The following is a 19,246-nucleotide window of genomic DNA, read 5'->3' on the forward strand; positions in this document are numbered from 1 at the left end:
TCTTTGCTCATTGCAGACAGAACTCGTCTTTCTGAAGCAGTCTTTTACAAAATTTCAGGCATGTTTACATGTTTATTTGCACACTTACAGCACCACAGTCTGTGGTGAGCATGAATTAAGGATTCTAATTTTCCTTTTTAGCAGTCCTATGGCCAGTAGTCTAAGAAACATTTTCTCATTTTCTTGGATACTTAAACTTAGACTCATTCCTGTTTAGTTACTATACAAAATTGATTGTGTTGCATTCTTCTTCTAGTCATTTCCTACTTTGTGAGCATACATTATTTCAGTTTCTTAGAGGAGCCCATGGATGCTGATCGTAAGGACAACGTTTTAGAAGTCAAAGCTTTGCAACTCTGTCATTCTTCACAATGACTATTAACTTGTGTAGCACAAGCAAGCTATTGTTAAAAAAAATATTGTTCATCTGTTCTGTTCATCCTCTGTTCACTTGACAATTCACAGAAACATAAATTTTGACTAGAAGTGCACAGTCAGAGACCTAAGTGACCATATGAAAGAAAGGTAATGTAGCATGACGTACATGTTCCATGTTCATTGTTTATTGGACTGTACAGGATATTAACTCAGATATAAAGTCAGTGAAGATGCACATGTGTGCAAATCAGATGTTCACAATGTTAACTGCTTAAATTCAATTTGTACTTGCATTCTGAAGGTGCTGGAGTGAATGCATTAGTTTAACAATGCATTTCCTTCATTTGTTCTTGAACAATGGTTGACACGCTGCACTAATTGTAATGTGATTTTGGTATTTTATGTCATTCCAGTGAAAAAGCATAAGATGCTGTGTTTGCAATATAAACATGATGGAAAAAATTATAGGGAAGAAATTACTAAGTAAATGTAATAAAAATTAAAAGAATAATAACAATAATGATAATAGGTAGAGTTTCTGTTAGGAATTATCAAAAAGACTGTGGAAAAGACTTTAATATTGAGTAAAAACACCTGTGAATTAACTGCACACATTAAAAAAAAACATGTGATTACTGAAACTGAAAGCAAACCTATTATTTCCACTATGCCTCACCACTCAAACATGGCTTTATACGACCTGTGAACACCTGGGGCCTGTGCTACGAAGTGGGCTCAATATGTCCAGGGTACCTTTCGGTGATCTGGCTTAACTTACCCTGACAGCAGAGATCTCACCAGCCGGTATTACAATCCTGTATGTCCACAGGGGAAGAACTATGCTCAGAAATGCTGAGATGGCAACGTTTTGTTTGGCCATTTTATTTATTTATCTTATTGGTAAGTCCTATCATACATTTTTTTTCTCTTATTTCTAAACTTAACCATCTAAGTTTTTTACTTAATATATTTTTGATAGTTGATCCTAGTTACTTTTCAGCATTTAATGCTGAATATGTATCTTTAATAACAAAACTTAACCAATCACAAGTGACAGTGAAGTAAAAAAGTAAGGGTCCAGTAGGTCTCAAAGTCAGCTTTATTGCATGACAGTTCACTAACAAAAATCCAACAGCCATCAAGCCATAAAGTGTTTTTGTGTATATCAAAAATCACTTTCACATAGGACTGCCACAAATGATTTTTTTTTTTTGCTTAGTCGACTAATCGGATCGTACGTATATTGAATGTTAAACATACAGCTTATGGCACCAGGATGCAGCTGCTCTTATATAACCATCATTAGCTTTTAGCTTGGAGTGTTATATGCCAACTAAAAAAAAGACAATTGATATCATAGTTCATTAACCCTTTAATGAAATATGCAGCTTGATGCAACAAACAATTATTTAACTCTGTAGCAAACACACAAAAATTTAAAAAAGGGTTTTCTTTCCTTCATTTGTCTCTGGCATCAAACATAGCTGCATTTAAATCAAACGAGGTAGGCACCTGAAACTAAGGAATTATTCACAAAAAGGTTTGGTCTCACTGACTCAAATATAACGCCAACACGTTCAGTATGGACTGAGTCAGGACATTTGCTTGCTGAGGTGTGCATGTAGCTAGCTTTGTAACAAAGCTGATATTGAAGATGACCGTACTTTTTTAGCACTGAAACATAACCTATTCAAACTCATCACTGTTATAACGTTACAGAAAACACATGAAATATGTGTGCTAAGGCTAATTAATCCAATCGTCATCGCTAATGTTGACATTTACAGCTACAAATATGAGTAAGTAGCAAGTTAACTCTCTGTTTATGCTAATTTTAGCAGCTAACTAGCCAGTTAGCTTACCAAGATAACGGTCCCTCTTCACAATCAGCCACAACAACATGCTTTCTTTTCAGGTGCTCATGCATCGTCGTTGTGCTGCTGTGGAAGTTAAATTCTGCCATACAGATATTGCATTGCACACATTTGTCTTTGGTTTTCTTAAAATGCTCCCACACTTTTGAGCTCCGTTGCCGGGTAGCCAAGATACCAGAGCCCGTCTGGTTTAACTTCCTGTTAAAATGACTGCTGACCCCGGTTATCAATACTGTGCATGTGTGTCAAGGACAGAAAGGCAGACGCAGCAGTGGAAGGTGCCGCAGCAGTTTTGAGAGAAAAAGAAAGTTTGAAAAAAAAAAAAAAGACGCATCAACAATTGTCAATTGTCGACTAATCGTGGCAGCCCTACTTTCACATAATGCAAAACAGAAGTCACATGTTTAAGAGCAAACGTGTACATGTAGTTGCTTCACAAATTTTGAGCCTTCACTGTGATACTTTTCGTTTGATATAGTTAGTACACATCTTGGAGTGAGATATTCTTGTGTCCTCTTTTGTCTTGAAGGTCAGAAGTCCGGGAAATAAGTAAATGAACCACAACTTGAACTGATACTATGATTCAGCAGAGAGGCTGTCTAAAGCCAGAAAAGTCAATACTGTTTTCTAAAATAATTAGAAGCTGGCATTCTAATGAACAAACTATCCCACCGTCAATATTGCATCATTTTCATATATCTGCTGCAGGAATCTGCGTATGAGTGTTTTGTTGTATTTGACTAATCTGATTAAAAAACATGGCTAGAATAGATGCAAACAGTGTGCTGTGTGTCTCATGCTGCACCAAAATGACCAAAATCTACAAATATAAGTCAGCCACGACAGATGACACAAATGGTTACCAAACAACTGTTACCAAAGCAAAAGATTAGTTGCTTTAATCCTAAAATTTAAGAATAACATAAATGAAGGAGATGAAGACAAGTAAACGTATGACATTTTAGCAAACTTTTAATTTAATTTGGTAAAGATGATTTAACAATTTCAGCATCAGCAATAATATTAATAATAATAATCATTATCATCTATAAATAGATAATATATCTGTTATGTGTCAACTTTTTCTCCAAATCTGAGACTAGACCTTCTTGTTCATTTAATTTCTTTGTTAGATGACAGATAAATTAGTTTTCTGATATTTGATGTGATTATTGAGGACACAAAAACACTGTGTTCCTTTACCTGCACTTTTTTTACTTGGAACTTTTGACTGTCAAGATTAAGACTCCTTAATGACTTGAAAGTCAATATTTTTGTTAGCTTTTCTTTGTCTCTCTTCTTTTTTCGACTCAAAAGGAGGCAGATTGCAGTATGACCAACAACAACAAAAAAGCTATGAGAATTATGAATTATGGTCTTAGTATTAGAAAACAATGCAAAAAAAGAGACAATGCAAAATGACAGGATAAATTAAATGAGAGGAAATAAAGGGAAAAAAACGTCCAAAGTCTTAAGACATGAAAGGAAAGAGGGATCAACAGAGAAATGAGAAAACAGAAAATGAAGAATCATGAATGATGTCTAAATACTGGTGAGGAAGAGAGGAAAGGAGGTAAGGTGAGAGAGAAAGAAGGAAACAGATGAGGGTGTCGACAGCTGGGTGACACAGAAGATTTGGACAATAGGTGCATATATGTGTGTGTGTGTGTAAGTGAATGTGTGTGCGATGTATCAGGGATAAATGGCTATTATCTCTATGACAATGTTAATTACAGCCAGACTATTAGGCTCGAGGAGCACTGCCTCATTTATTTGGCTGCCTCACAGATGTGTGTGGGTGTATGCAAGTTTGAGTGTGTGTGCTGAGGCCACTTTTCTTCACTTGAATGTACATGTAAGTGTGCGTGTGTGGGGGTGTTTGATGGAAAACCACATCTATGTTAGACAGAGTAATTACTTCAGGCTAAATGATAGCCAAATGCTGAAATGTTTCTTGTGATCGCTGAGACTTCAGACTAACCATGCAGAAACTGAGCATGAACCAAATTTCATTGCGAGTTATTCCAGCACATCCAGTCCTTACAGTCACCCAACAGAATCATATTGTTTTTATACATCGCAAAGTAAGACTTTTTCTCACATTTGCTTGGGCACATTAGTGAATGAAGTGTGAAAACACAAAGGTAATGGAAATATTAATGGGAAAAGTAGGCAGAGGAATATGGAATATCAGAAATTGGTGGTTTGCATTTGTCCATCGACTTAAAAATGTAAATTTGCTAACATACAAAAGCCAAATTTTTTACCCAACCCTCACTGCTTGATCTGACAAGATGCTAAAGATCCTTCAAAGTTAACTTCACAGTTACTGCATCCACTTGTGCATGAGATTTGTGTGATGTAAGGTTTTGTTATGCACCAGTTCACCAGGTCCCTCTGCAGCAAACCACTAGCAGGACCAAAATCCATGACAACACAGATTTTGCATGCTAACTACAAATGCCCCAGGGCAAATTTTCCATAAAAAAAAAAGACAAAAAAGAGCAAAACAGATGAAGCAGAAGAAGAACAACATAGACATTTGTTTTTAAGGAGAGACTGGAGAATCATTGATATCCACACCTCCACAGTGTTTCATTCAAAGAGTGGAAGAACTGTGGATCCAGTGCAAAGAAAAATGCACAACCACTCATCTTCCAACATAGCCCTGACTGGTTCATGTAGGCATATAGAGCAATAATTAATTTAGCTGAACACTTCTGATGATCAGAATGTTTGCTTTACTTTATCTTTGTGCATGTTTCAGTTTTGCTTCCAACATACATGCGTATGTGTGTGTTTGTGTATGTGTGTGTGTATTAATTTTGGACCAATTTGATTGGTTTTATACAACTACCCTGCTTGTTTTTTCCCCCTTTAGCATGTATATGTCCTGTATCTGAGCTCGTTTCTCTGTTCTGATCATGACACCTATGAGCGCCTCTTAAGATTATTATAAACATTATATCATTAAGATATTGAATTTGTGCCAAAAAAAAATTGTAATGAATGAAAATTAAAGAAAATTAAATGAAGCAGCGAGGTGCTTTATAAATGATGCTCAAAAAGCGCTCATGTTCTTAGTGAAAACAGCCATTGCTGTTCAATTATAAGCTTTGAATTGAAAGCAAAATGACAGGAAAACAACTGTAAAACAACTTTAACTTGAATAATGTAATCAAATTAAAATATATTAGTATGTTGTAGATATCTGACACATTTAAACTTAATCTTACATGCAGCTTTTACAACATGAATTGCTTTAAACTGGATGTGGTTTCATTATAAACCTACAACTCTTTGTCATTGCCTGTTTATAGCTAAAAGGCAGGTAAGATGAATCAACACAGATGCAATAATTACATATTCCAAACCTCCCTGTCATTTGTCCTGCTGGCAACATTGAAATTGAATATATATCTAAATACTAAAAAAGTTCAAATATACAGGCCTCTTCAGCTTAGCATGTGATTCTTTATGGATGCATACATTTTGCTTTGCGGCCACCACATCACACTACATCAGTTTGCTTTTCTCACTCTTTGTGCTAAATTACACACTATACCAATACAGCCAAATTCCCAAATAAAGCTGTTCTCATTAACATATTTTCAGTTTTTCTTTTTTGTCAGATGGAGTACGAAGTTGCTACATGTCAAAATAAAGTAATTATCAAAGCATTTCAGCACGGTTGCAGGATTTGTCTTTTGAAAATGTTTTCTTTTTAAATAGTTGCTCAAGGGGTGTAAAACATAGTTAAATATGCTGACAAAAATTACAAGTTGGCAAAAATGCTGATATCAGTTTCCTCTAATTTTAAAAAAAATAATTGAAACCTTTCATGTGTGCTTTCATAAAACTATTACGTCTCACTGTATTATCATCTGCTGTGAAGTTATTTTTCACAATATAAGAAATGGATGTTTGGCATAAAAAAATGGGAGTTGAAGGAATTTCACGTTCGGTGCATGAACAATTAGCAGTTGGTTAAGTTTTGTTAACTTCCATTCGACCTTTACCTGAACACCAGTTAAAAGTTTACTCTGCCAAATTTGAATTATAAAGGAACCATGATGTTTTCTTTACCCTAAACCTAGGTATGGCCTAAATCTAACCAGGTGGTTTAGATGCCAGAACAGAAAATACATGTAAAAAGGAAAGTAACAAGTGAATTTAGGACAGATTCCACTTTTAATGCCCATGAAAAACAAATGAGTGTGTTAAAAAAAAAATAAACCGACAAATTTGTGTAATGATGGCCTCCCAAAATGTTCAAGCTGAAATCCGTCAGTGCTTGTTGTCCTGCTCTCTGCATCTGCCTCTGGTGAAGCGTATCTTTAGCCTCTTCCCCTCTGTGGCCTGTTTCAGGCTGTCTCTCCCTGTCCCACCTGCCTGTCTGACATGACACTAATTGAAGCTCCTAATGAGATACTAACAAGCCTGTGGGGGTATCCAAGAGTCAATCACCTTGTTTCTTGGTTAATTAGCTCACAACTAACCTTCCTCCTTTCTGTCCCACTGCAAGTATGGAAAACAAAAGGTTGGCTCTACAGACGAATACACAAAATTACACAATAAGAAAAGGGTCCAGACTTAAAACAATGGAAATGCTAACGAGGTCAACAGTTGGCTTGTATAGTATTGCATACAAGTGATTTGACAAAGATCGGTGGTGTCTTCAGCATTTTTAAAAAATTCCTAAACTGCCAAGTAAAATATAGATGGAACAACAGTGAGCGTTTCTAAATTAACCCAGGGTTTATATAGTTTACATAGACTATGCAAGTGTGTGTGAATTTTTATGTTTGTGTCCATAACTCAGTCCAAGCAGAGACTCTGTCTTTCTATTCTACCAGTCTATGGCATATGATCGACATTTCATAGATTTGCATTTTAAGCAAATTTTCCGGTAAGGTAAGCATATTTTTTCAATAAAAAAAAAATGTAGGTCAAAGCCACCTATGGTTTACATACAGATACTGTATCAGCCTTAACAAAAATATGTTATTAAAAGCTTTATGATGATTTCTATGTTCATTATGTGGCATCTTCATTTTGGTGAAAAAAAACTAAAATTGAAGTAAATTGGGGTTTATCGTGAGCTGAAATAGAAAAGGGACCAGCAAGATACAGAATGTAAATATAAAGCAGATGACATTTTGCTTTCCTCTTCACAAATTAATGAAACGAAAAAGCAGAAAAGGATGGAGGTGAAGAAAGAGGTAGAAATAGATGGATGGAGCGAGAGAGAGAGAGATGTAGAGCGAAAGAGCGAAAGGAGAGGGGGAGTGGGAAAGAAGCAGAAATTAAATGGAGGGAGTGGACTGTAAAATGAGAGAGTAATTTTGAAGAGTCAAGCTGAGCGAGGGAGCGACAGAGAGATAGAGCAGGAGGGAGGAGGGATGAAGACATTTGGTAGATATGAAAGCTAACAGCCCATCCAACCATGCATGCACACACACACACACACACAAGCACACACACACAGACACGACCACTCTTGCAAAGATCCCAGAGAGAATTGTACTTTCAATTTCCAGAGCCCTAATTGCATTAGAACTGCCCTGCTCTCGTCTCCTCTCTCGCTGTTTCTGTTTCCCTGTATCTCTCGCCCTTTTCTCCCCTCCTCTATGCTTTTGTGGACTTCCAAAGGACTGTTACATGATGCTCTGCACCTCCACTGGGCCCTCCTCTTTCCCTCCATCATCCTCTCTCCGTAATACTCTCACTCTCTCTCCCCACTTTGCGTCTACTTCTGCCAATTTACCTTGTTTCAGTTCATTCTTCTTATGCTCCCACTTTTTTTGTCCTCATGTTACTTTTCTTCTTTTGTCTCCTATATTATGGTTCTATCAATTTGTCAGTGTCCCTTCTTTTCTTTATCGTTCTCTCTTTTTTATTCAGCTGTCAGGTTTAACTACTCCCCATTTCTCACCCTTTTTACCTTCCATCCCCATCATTTCATTATACAATTGTTCTTTCTTATATTTATCTTCCCATTTTAACACATTTATTATTTCTCTGATATCAGTTGATCTGAATGTTGAAAAATGCTTGGCTTGGCGGACTTAGCTATATCCCAAGCTAACACTCTTGTGGCAAGACTCCCCTCTTCTCTTTTTGATTGCTGTTGATGTATAAATGTTTAGAGCACTCCATCCCCCAACTGCTCCGATACAGCTGCTTCGGTGGCACATGAGTACAGTGTGGTTGGTATAATCATTTCCCAAATGGGATTATGTAACTAAGCATGAAGTAGTGTGTTCTTCAGTTTCAGATTTGGTTCATGCAAAAAATCTGCAAATTTGGAAAACTAAGCACTTTCACTTTTTCTCCATTTTGTATCGTGTGTAAGGTTCTATCTCCTCTTTCTTGCAGGAGTTTTCTAATTCTATGTGAAAATTTCAGAAAATCAGAAAATGTGGAATACACATTAATTTGAAAAAAATAGTGTTAGTGTCCTCCTCTTGCCTCATAGCTTTTGTTTTCTTGTGTATTTCTAAACATTTGTAACTGACTTTCTAAAACTGCTACCAACCTACATATTCTATTCGATACATTCTCCTTCTCTTTCTCCCATTCTTGTTGACTGATTGGAGTGAACTGCCGCTTGGCATGGTAATGAACCTGCAGCTCCGGACAAGCAAGTTCTTAGTGACCCAAATACAAATACAGACACACATATACATTGAACATGTCGTGGTTGTTGATTAAAAAGTGTGTGTGAAGGCTCAAACAGTCTATAAAATGTTGAGAGTGACTGCAAAGTGACTACTCAAGTGTAAGTGAGACTATTTTTTTTTAAATCACTCTTCCAAGTAAATTTTAGTTAGTCTTTTTGACAACAAAATAACATAAAGCTGCACCTAACAGTGTAAAACAAACAGAAATCCATGGGAGTGTGTGCGTACAATAGATTGATTCCACCGCATCTTACTGAATGTGTAAATTAACAAAGAACAATTAAGAGAGAGACAGAGAGAGAGACAGAGACAAACATACACAGAAAAAAAGGACTTTGAAAACAATAGCTCAAGACATAAAGATTAAAGACACAAAGGGAAGATAGAAAGGCTGCTTTTAATGAATATCTACTAAAAATGCTAAATCTAAAATTGAGTTTGAAAACTGTATGCGTGTGGCTGTTTTCATCAGCAGATTATTGACTTTTTGTCTTTCTTCTTCATACTTTGTCTCCCTGACTTCCTTTTACACTGAGCCAATCAGAGGAGGTAAATTAAGAAGCCACTTTGCATAACTGCTCTGCTACGTGGTCTGCGTATGCACCCAAATGCACGGGCATCTTTAAGCAACAAAGATAAACAAGTGTTCTAATTAAGAATTAATTACATAGCAAAGCCTCAGAGAGAGGTGGAAGTCTGTGGAGAAATAAAGAGGCTGAGGATGAATAAGAGATGCAGGGAGACAGGGAGGCAGCAGGAAGAACGGGAATAAAAAGAGGAGAAGAGGTGAGGTTAAGGAAAATAGAGACAGGAAAGTGGGGTGCATGAAAGTGGTGAGGAGCTAATTAGACTGGGGAAGGAGAGGAAAATGGAGGACAGATTTAAAAACTATCCAATTCAAGGACAGGCAAAAGGAAGACGGTAATTGGAAAGAATATTTCATATCACATGTCCTTCCTCCATATACAATAAATAGATAAACATATGTACATTGGAGTGGCTATTTTTAAATGTATTTATTATTTTTTAACTGTTAACTAACTAACAAGCAAAACAGAAAAAAGCATTTATCTTTGCTCTATGAGAGAGACAGAAACCAACTCATCTCAGGCAGCGATGTGTAACGACAGTTGTTGGGAACATGAAGCAACATTATTAGGGATCCAGTTCATCAGACACAAAAAAATACCTAAAAAGAGAATAAAAAAAATAGTGTGACCGTTTCTGGCCTTTTCTGATTTCAAGTTTTCCCACTGGCTAAATTAACAAGATATTTTCTTCCTATTTCTTCTCAGTCAGTTCTTTTTTGTTACTAATTATTTGTACCACATATATGAGTTTCTTGTAAATCAGGTAAAGTCAAAGACAAAGAAGGATCTAAAGTTACAAGAAAGTGCTCCATCACTGAGCATATGCTGTGACGCTGTCCTTGGTGCTGAAACCAAATCCTTGTCAACTCTGTTTGTTTTAGATATATCTTGATATGCTGCATGTCTATGACTGTGGTCCTTAGCTACTTTGGGAATACATCATATGGCATCTATACCATTCAGGTTGATGAAATTATATTTTCTTTTACCTAACACAAGTACAGAAAGAATACTTATTTCTTCTCATTTTCCAATTTGTATGTACTTTATTCCTCTTATTGACTCCATTCTTGTCTTAGTTTCTCCCACTTGCAATTCCAATGGAGGGTGTGAGGAGTAGAGATGGGGAGAGTTGTTGAGGAAATTAGCATTTAAAAGAGAAATAAAATCCATGTAAAAATCTTTCAACATAAACATATTTATTAATTTTCTATGAGTAGAATTGTCAAGACTATTAACTGGTACTGCTGCATTTTATGGTTTCTTTCAGCGCATTGACAATACCACAATAACTTCCACAAAGCATACATGTTGATTCTGGCTTATATCCACCATGTCAGTTCATGGGATTCAACGTACTCATAGGATGGGACTCTACTTGTGCAGCTTTTGAATTGTCCAATTCTGTCTGTGCAGCTTTTTCATTCTGTACTCAGCTAAGCACCCTTACACAAACACTGACTGTTCAGCCCATGGAAGTGGTCAATCAACAATTTGTTTGAGATGTTCATGTCGTTGGCAGAATTTTTGAATACCATGTGAAATTAAAATTTACTTCTCAGTCCAGTGATTATAGCAGTAAGGAAAAATAACCAAGAAAAACATAACCAACAGTGGTGTAGGTGGTAGATTATCTGCCTATAGACGATGTGAATGGTGTGAATTTCTAATTCAATAAAACCAGGAAAGGTGGATGTAGCAGAAGAACTGCAAGACTCAGACTTGGTGTATAAATAGTCTAAGTAGGAAAGAAGCACGGATGACAGTTTATCGATATTTTGATGGTGACTTAAAAAAACCCAGCTATTTGCAGCCAACATCACTGTACATTTCTTTCTTTAATTTTTGTTTTGCTGCAGAAATTGTTAAAAATATGTTACTGACTACTGTCATCTTAACAGTGTCAAATTAAATCTCTATTAAATTCAATCTATAAATCCCTATCAGTGTGTGGTTCTGTCTCTCTATGGCTTACTTTTTTTTCTCTAGTTCCTCTCTCCCTAACAACTCCTCCACCTTCCATCATTGCCTCTCATCTCCACGCTAAGAGATGAAACCAATTTTTTAACCCCCATGGGAGACAAATTACAGCTAACAATCCCTTGTTTCCTAGAGATGGCTTCTTTCTTTGCAGCTCAGCCAAGAGACCAGAATTTATATGTGGAATTTCTATTAAAATGTTAAAACATCTGATACATCACAGATAATATTCTGATTTTCATTGATGCTTTAAAAGAAAAAATAAATAAATGCTGCACTATCGCAGCACTATTGATGAGCTGACTTCTGAATTAGGAGCTGATAGTTGATGGCTGAGGTGGAGGGGAATCACCCAAAGAGATGAAGCCGAAAGATAGTATCAAAACTGGCACATATACAATTACGAGTGACTTTTAGCTTTTAAGTCAATTTAAACAGCTCTAAGAAAGATCCAACATTTTCCAACATAGTTGCGTTTGTACTATTTGAAAGCTTCTGTATCTGTCTCTCTTTGAAGATGCACTTCCTCCTCATAATCATACTCCGTTACCCTTCCTCCTCTGAAAGACACAGAAAACCTGAAGCTTTCATCTCGGTGACCTATCACAATGACCCCTCTCAGTGGCTGACACCTTAAACAACCAACCAATAATCAACACCTGGTCAGTAGCTCTGGTAAACAAATCAGGAAGCCAAAATGGATTGTAATAGCGGCCATTTTGATGCTTTTACCTAAGGAGAAAGGTAAAACAGAGATGGAGGAAGAAAATTTAAAATTGGCTGAGTAGATATGTGTGCACAAAGATAGGTGGGATAGTTTGCTTGTTTGTCCAGGCAGTTTGTTGAATTAACATTTAGTAAAGTACAGGTGATGCATTTTTTTCATCAGAACAGTTGTAAATTAGTAAATGTTGAAAGGTAACTGGAAGATGTCCCCCTCTAAATAATATAGATATTTTTGGCAATAATGTCTAAAATTAATTGTCTAATAGAATACAGGTTTCTCTAAGATTTTGTTCAAATTGAAGTGTAAATAAATACAGAAAGAAAAGTTATTCATAACTGAAACCAATTGCAGTGTCAAGACTTTGGTGCAATAAGAGAAAGTAGCACTTTCTTGGTGGGTACATTCCACAACAGAAAATGTGACATTAAGGGTAAGTGTCCCCAGGATGAATAATTTGCCCACTTTCTGTTTATTGTCTACCTAAGCAGTCTGTGCAAGGCATTCAAATAAGCTAGGCAGAAAGAGCAGAAACCTTGAGAGAAACTGGTTTGTCACTGGGGCTTTGCTGTTTGACGGAAGGCTATCAGAGCACATTGGCTCTACCTCAGTGGTAACAGAACTAGGAGCATTTTGAAAAACATCATCCTACTCATCTTTTCCCCAAAACTCTTGGTTGGTTTACTTAAAACAGTATTGAGGTTTTGGGTTGTAAATGTTTGATGTAATGGTGGTCATATAGCTGATTAGTTATAATTAGATTATCTAAAAAGATTCAGATTTTATCAGATCTTACAAGTTATGTTTTCATGGTTCTTTACTCATTAAAAATAAGAATACTCAATCTTGCATCTTACACTTCTTTCTTTAGTATTTGTAATCTCTTTTGAGACCAGTAGTCTTTAATTCAAATGGTATTTAATTGTATGTCTATAACATAACCAGCAGCACGGGACGTGTTGAATGTTTTTCCCCATTAGGGGTGTGCTTTTATTTTCTAATTCATTGTTTCACATAGTATTCTTTAAAGCTGCCGGATACATAATCAGGGAGAATAAAAGCACTAATTCAAGATTAGATACTAACTATTGATCAGCATTCCCTGCAGAATCCCAACACCCTGCTATTTTACAAATCCCCCCAAAAAAACCACTGCTGAGGTAACTATTCTTTAGTTGCTGTTAAAGAGTCTTGCTCTTGTCTTATCTCCATCGATAAGACACACACACGCAGGTTTTGTTGAAGTGTCAACAGAGATAACTACTTCCGCTCCTCTTCTCTCACATTTAATGAAGGCATCCTGCGTTAAGATAAAATACCACTCTCTACTATGTTGGAGTGTCAACCTGGTAGTAAGTGGCAGTGGATCACCTATAACCTCATCATATGTGCATTATAAACACAATAACAATGTTGTTGTTTTTTTTAATACTAAGGTTATAATACCAGTGTATTGCAACACCTCTGCTTCAGACAATATATATATATATATATATATATATATTTATTTTTTCAGAACCAGTTCTGAAGACCATGAAAGAAGACCATGTGTAGACAGGGTTTCAGCTTGTTTCTTTCAGTGTGTATACACACAAGTTAAGCTGTGGATCTACTTGATTTTTGTACATCTTTCCACATGAATGACACCTGCCAGGATGACATATATAAAGAGGATGCATTTGTCCATGAATGTGTGTCAGTGACTTTGACTGCAATTAAATGTGTGAGTCTGTGTCAACTTGTCAAACTGCATGGTTGTGTGTCCATATAATCGTGAGGCTGCTTGTTATTTTGAAACCTGCGAGGGTGAAACCCTGCTGTGTGTGTGTGTGTGTATGTGTGTGTCCAGGAGACTTGTAACAGCAGGAGGGGGTAAACAAGGTGACCTTTACAGCTTTGATCACCCTGGAGGAATGGGGCAGGTTGAACATGTCAGCAACAAGGTTAGGAGGGAAGAAATGGAATAAAAAAATTTAGTCCATTTCAGCAAAAGAAATGTGAGCTGCTGCCAATATGTGTGATCCCAGATATTCATATCTCTTCACATCTGACGAGTTATCCCTTACCTCGGCCAGCGGTACAATGCCCTGTATGTCAGCATTGCTGATGTAGAGGTGTGAGACTTTCTCTGTTTGTCTGGAAGATGTCTGTGTGCCAGCTGGGTATTCCACTGTCCAGTGTAAAGTCTGGGTTGGCACCAGGTTAATCACATTATCCACCTCAAAGTCCAGCTGCATCACCTCATATGAGGGGCTTTCCAATCTATAAAGACAAAGAGAGGTCGACAGAGAGACTTTAAATTTTTGTTGTCTTTGTCGGATGTTTTGTTGGTACCTAATATGATGACACACTTAAAGGTTATTAAACAGCAGCATAATTTGTTTGTCTTAATTTGAACTTCTTATGACAAATGCATCTGTATTCAGGACAGACATTGACATACACAAAAATAAAGTATTGGACAGTGCAATAAGTAGCATTGCATATGATTTTAGACGTGCACTCATGTTGGTTTCACTTACACTGTGACCAGTTTAACTACTGGGCCAACCTGGAGACGTGAAACTCCATTAAATGGAATAAACAGTACCCATGCATTAAATGTGTGAGTGTTTTTGGATCTTTTATGAATCAGAAATAACTAAAGACCAAGTTGTGGTCCAAGTGTAACTCTAAAAAGGTTTATCCTTTAACATTTAATGGATTCATACTGACTTGTGCCCTGCTTTCTTACTTGCTTTCTGGTAAAAAATTAATGAACTCTGGATATTATGATTTATGTGTATCCAACATCTCAGTATTTCAGTTCAAATATTTTACCTGGAAAACTATGTTATCTTAAAATAAATATTTTCCCCTCTATTTCTTGATTCATATCCTGACTCACCTGTAAAGAATCATGTCTTTCATTTTTACATCTTGAGTTCTTGCTGCACATCACACCTTTTCAGCTTTGCAGATTGTCATTACCTTCTTTGCTGTTTTGCTTGTCAGATATCCAGATTCTATCTGCTGCCTCTTTGAATTACATCACGTTCTATCATTTGTCAGGGCAGAAATCATTTGCCTCTCCCTCTCTGTGCTGTGCTGGGGGGGTTCATCCCCAGTAGTGAGGTTTGTGGACAGATTCAGAATCAATCTCTAAATGAATGACTGAAAAGTCTTCCGAAAAATCAAATGTCAACACCAAGAAAATAAACTGCTAATGCCAGTTTAATACCAAACATATACATCATTTCTTAAATAAAAAACATGCTGAACAAAACAAATCTGACAAAAAAAAATCTGAATGTAATAGATAATTTTCTGTGATCAAGAAAGTTGTGAAAAATACCTGCTTATAGTTCACAGAAAGTGGCAAAGGTAAACATTCAACACAGATCACATTTAACCGTTTCACAACAACAAGAAAGACAATAATCTACATACTGTTTAGTAACCAGATTTTTCTGCTGTTTGTTGTCTCCACCTAAGAAACAAAAGATCTGTCCTGTTCTTGTTGCTACCCCACTTCACAACACACACACACACACACACACACACACACACACACACAGAGCAGCTGGTGGAACCTGAGTTTAAAGAAAAAAAAATGTAAACAGCTGTAAATTGATTTTCAGCATTTTAAAGCTGTCAGCTTCATGTGGAGACACAAATATATAAGGGGATAAAGGTCATGACATAGCCAATAGCTGAGTGTCTGTAATATCTGCTGTGTCTGTGTACTGTACTGCAAGCGAGGGGGAGAGTGTTTGTGTGTGTGTGAACGTGCGTGTGTGTGTGTCTGGGAAGATAGAGTGACCGATGTGTTGCAGAGCTAGATTAAGGGAGGAAAACTGATGGGCGTCAGATCCCCTTGACCTCTTTCAAGTCCCCCATCATGCTTGATTCTTTGCCATGTATCTCTACCTCTCCACCTTCCTCTCTGTCTCTTATAAGACCCAACCTCACCTCATCACCTAACATTCTCTCTTTAAAGAGAAATGTTGCTGTTTTAGGACACAGATAGTGCAGCAATGTTCTTACGGCTACATACTACAGTGAAGGATAACCACAATTTTACTTAGCCCTCAGTTCCCTGGAAGCCAATAATGTGAAGTCAATCCTTTCTAAATCTTTAAACTTTCAGTGTGTAATATTTGGGTGAAATATTGATAGAAATATGACACAAAATGTATTACTATTTTTTCATTTGTGTCAAGTCAGGTTAACGTAGAAAACAAATGTTTTCATTACCCGAGAACAAGCAATATATATTCAAAGATGTTGTAAGTCCTCCTCCTTGCACCACCATGTTACTACAGTAACCCAGAATAAACCAAATAAACATTCATTCTAGAGAGGGACTTGTTTTTTTTCCTACAGTCCAGCAGGATGAGGTTGAAGGTATTCAGTTGCAATTTGCAATTCATGATACTTTGATGTCACTACATGCCACACACTGGACTTTTAACATGTACACCTGCAATAGTGCAGAAAGAGTATTACCAAATCACACTCCATCATCATCATGTCGTCCCCACTCTTTCCTAGATGAAAGTAGCTGGTAAACCCTCAACTTTTAGAGCTCTGTGCAGGCACAATGATCCTGGGTTGTACTGTTCCAGCAAATGCACATATATACAACTTCTGCTCTTCTTTAGTCAGTCTTTGCTGTATTCCATGCGTTACTGGTTGTTAGCAATGGCAGGCTGTTATTCTATTGCTGCCAAGGGGGAAGAGAATGGGAGCACATTTCTTTAATTTGAAAATAACTAAATCAACTAAAGCATTAAAGAACACAGTACAAAATGTCTTTAACAAGAGCCAAGCCTGGCAGGTTCTGTCAACTTTCAGGCCTTAAGAGGAAGATTGCACTGCATAATTATGCAGTTGTTGAGGTTAAAGAGCACAGTTCAGACATTAAAATGATTATTGTTGTCTCTAAATCACGAGTTTGATTAATGTTTACATTAGTGAGATTGTTGTGAGAGGTTATTAAGGAACGCTGCTTTGACAATGTGGGATCATTATCAAAAACTTAGGCAAACATATGTAAATTTGACAAAAAATAAAAATAAAAAGCTAATTGTGATCATTAAACGTAAACTTATTATTTTTATTAAGAAACTTTCAGTCTTGGTTTGGACATGAGCAGTTCTTCAGGCACATTTGCTTTAAGTAACTGACACAGACAAGTGAAAGTGAGGAAGAGAGACACACAGCAAAAGACCGTGGGTTGGACTCGAGGGAGATTCCCTTTGCTCTTGTTTTTATCTCCCAAAGCTCTGACATCAGGGATTTCTGTGGCTTGTGGCAACTGCCTGAGCTGCTACAGCTTGGGACCCCAAGAAAAGTTTTCCACTTAAGGAGAGCTTTGCAGCAGGTGCCTTATGATCCTGTGTCTCAGTCATGCTCTCCTCTGCCATTTGTCTACATTTAGGTATTTTTCAAACCAAGACAGTGGGTGAAATTGGGCTCAGAGCTGGAGGGGTTAAAAGCTGCCATGAAATGGTTGGTGGAGGGCTATATCCCATTACATGTTTATGCATATTCTTTGGTCTGCTTACTGTATTATTCATTTGATGGAAGGTTATGCCATGCACACACGTGCATCTGTGTTTCGATAACCACAGATTCTTCTATTTGTTTGTGCCTATTGTCCACATAACTGTCAAGGCCACAGGACACAAATGCAGGGTTGTTTTAAAGGCAATAATGTTTTATATAAACAGCAGGTTGAGGATCTCCAGACAGAGCAAAGCAAGAGGGCTGTGAAACTCCTAATGCACTCTCTTCAGTAACTATGGTTGACGACTGTGCAGCTATGAAAATTATCCAAGAAAAACTCTCCACGCCAGGAGGAAAACAAAACAGGCTATGAACGATTACAAAATAAATTCACGCTCTCCTACTGAGACAGACTTAAACAAAAGAAGCTGACTCTTAAAAAAAACCAAAAAAAAAACCCAGAGGAATTATGAAACGTAAACCTGTAACTATAAGCACACCTTTAACGGCGGCGCAAAGATTTCTAAAAAAAAAAAAAAATCATTCCACTAGTGGAGGCACTGTAATGTCTCTGTGTGACTGGAAAACTGGGGCTTTGGCTCCCATTGTCAGATTGCTTATCATTATTCTTTGTTGACATGGCAATAGGAGACGCTAGCAAGATATTGGTGATGCTGCTGTGGAGAAATAGCGTTTGGCAGAGTTTGACATCTTTGAATTGAGTTGTCAGGACGATAATGAGGCAACTACTACCTCTTGTCCAGTGTGGTTATGCAGTCAGCTGTCACTGTGGAACTTTGGTTCTGATTTTGTGTTTTTTTTTCTTTTTTTCTATGGACTTTTTTTGTAAACAGAGCTGTGTGGATCATGTTTTTTCTTTCTTAGAATTACCTGCACTTAGCCTCAGTATACTCCCAGTGATTGGGATGGGTCATCAATTTTGTGATAATTTTGCTTGAAATGACAAGCTTTAAATTACCTTCAAGACTGACCAATTCAATTTATTCAATGATTGGCAGGCAAAAGACTGGCATGCAGGTGACTTTCAGGGACAAGCTATGTTTAAACCGTTATAAAAAAGTTATTTTCACAAAGACTCTAAGACACACTAATGTGTTCTATGCTGATGGGAAAACAAAACCATATTATAGTATTAATCTAAACAAAAAAATAGCAATGAACTAACTAATCAATTTGAGATGCAAAAGCCAGCTCAATCTTTATACTGATCCAGATGAATGGGTCAGAAGTGGCATCCAATGCAAAATCTAGACCCAGCCAAGTGATCTATTTTAAGAGGTTGTCTGGGCATGTGTAAAGCACAGTTGGTGGTGATTACACAGTAGCACAGGTAGGGAAAAGATAAAAAGAGAATATATTCTCTCTCAAATTTCTGACTTTTTGGGGTTTTTTTTGGAGATCATGATGGTCCACAATGCCCTATGTGTGAACATTTATGTGTAACCATCAATATCACTTCTTCTGTAACCCGAAAGGACACAGTAGCACAAGCCCAATTTTTTATAT

General features: G+C 36.9%; 1 protein-coding gene across 1 annotated transcript in view; it reads right to left on the reverse strand.

Annotated features, from left to right (window-relative positions):
• LOC140309584 (transmembrane protein 132C) overlaps nt 1–19,246 on the reverse strand; it is a 236,508-nt gene that overhangs the window by 54,151 nt on the left and 163,111 nt on the right. The window contains exon 5 of the mRNA XM_072387505.1: nt 14,296–14,491. Coding sequence (XP_072243606.1) covers nt 14,296–14,491 — 196 coding nt within the window. The remainder of the gene's footprint in view (nt 1–14,295; nt 14,492–19,246) is intronic.

Source organism: Leuresthes tenuis, unplaced genomic scaffold, assembly GCF_036924035.1.
Source record: "Leuresthes tenuis unplaced genomic scaffold, fLeuTen1.0.hap1 SCAF_6, whole genome shotgun sequence".
Lineage (NCBI taxonomy): Eukaryota > Metazoa > Chordata > Actinopteri > Atheriniformes > Atherinopsidae > Leuresthes > Leuresthes tenuis.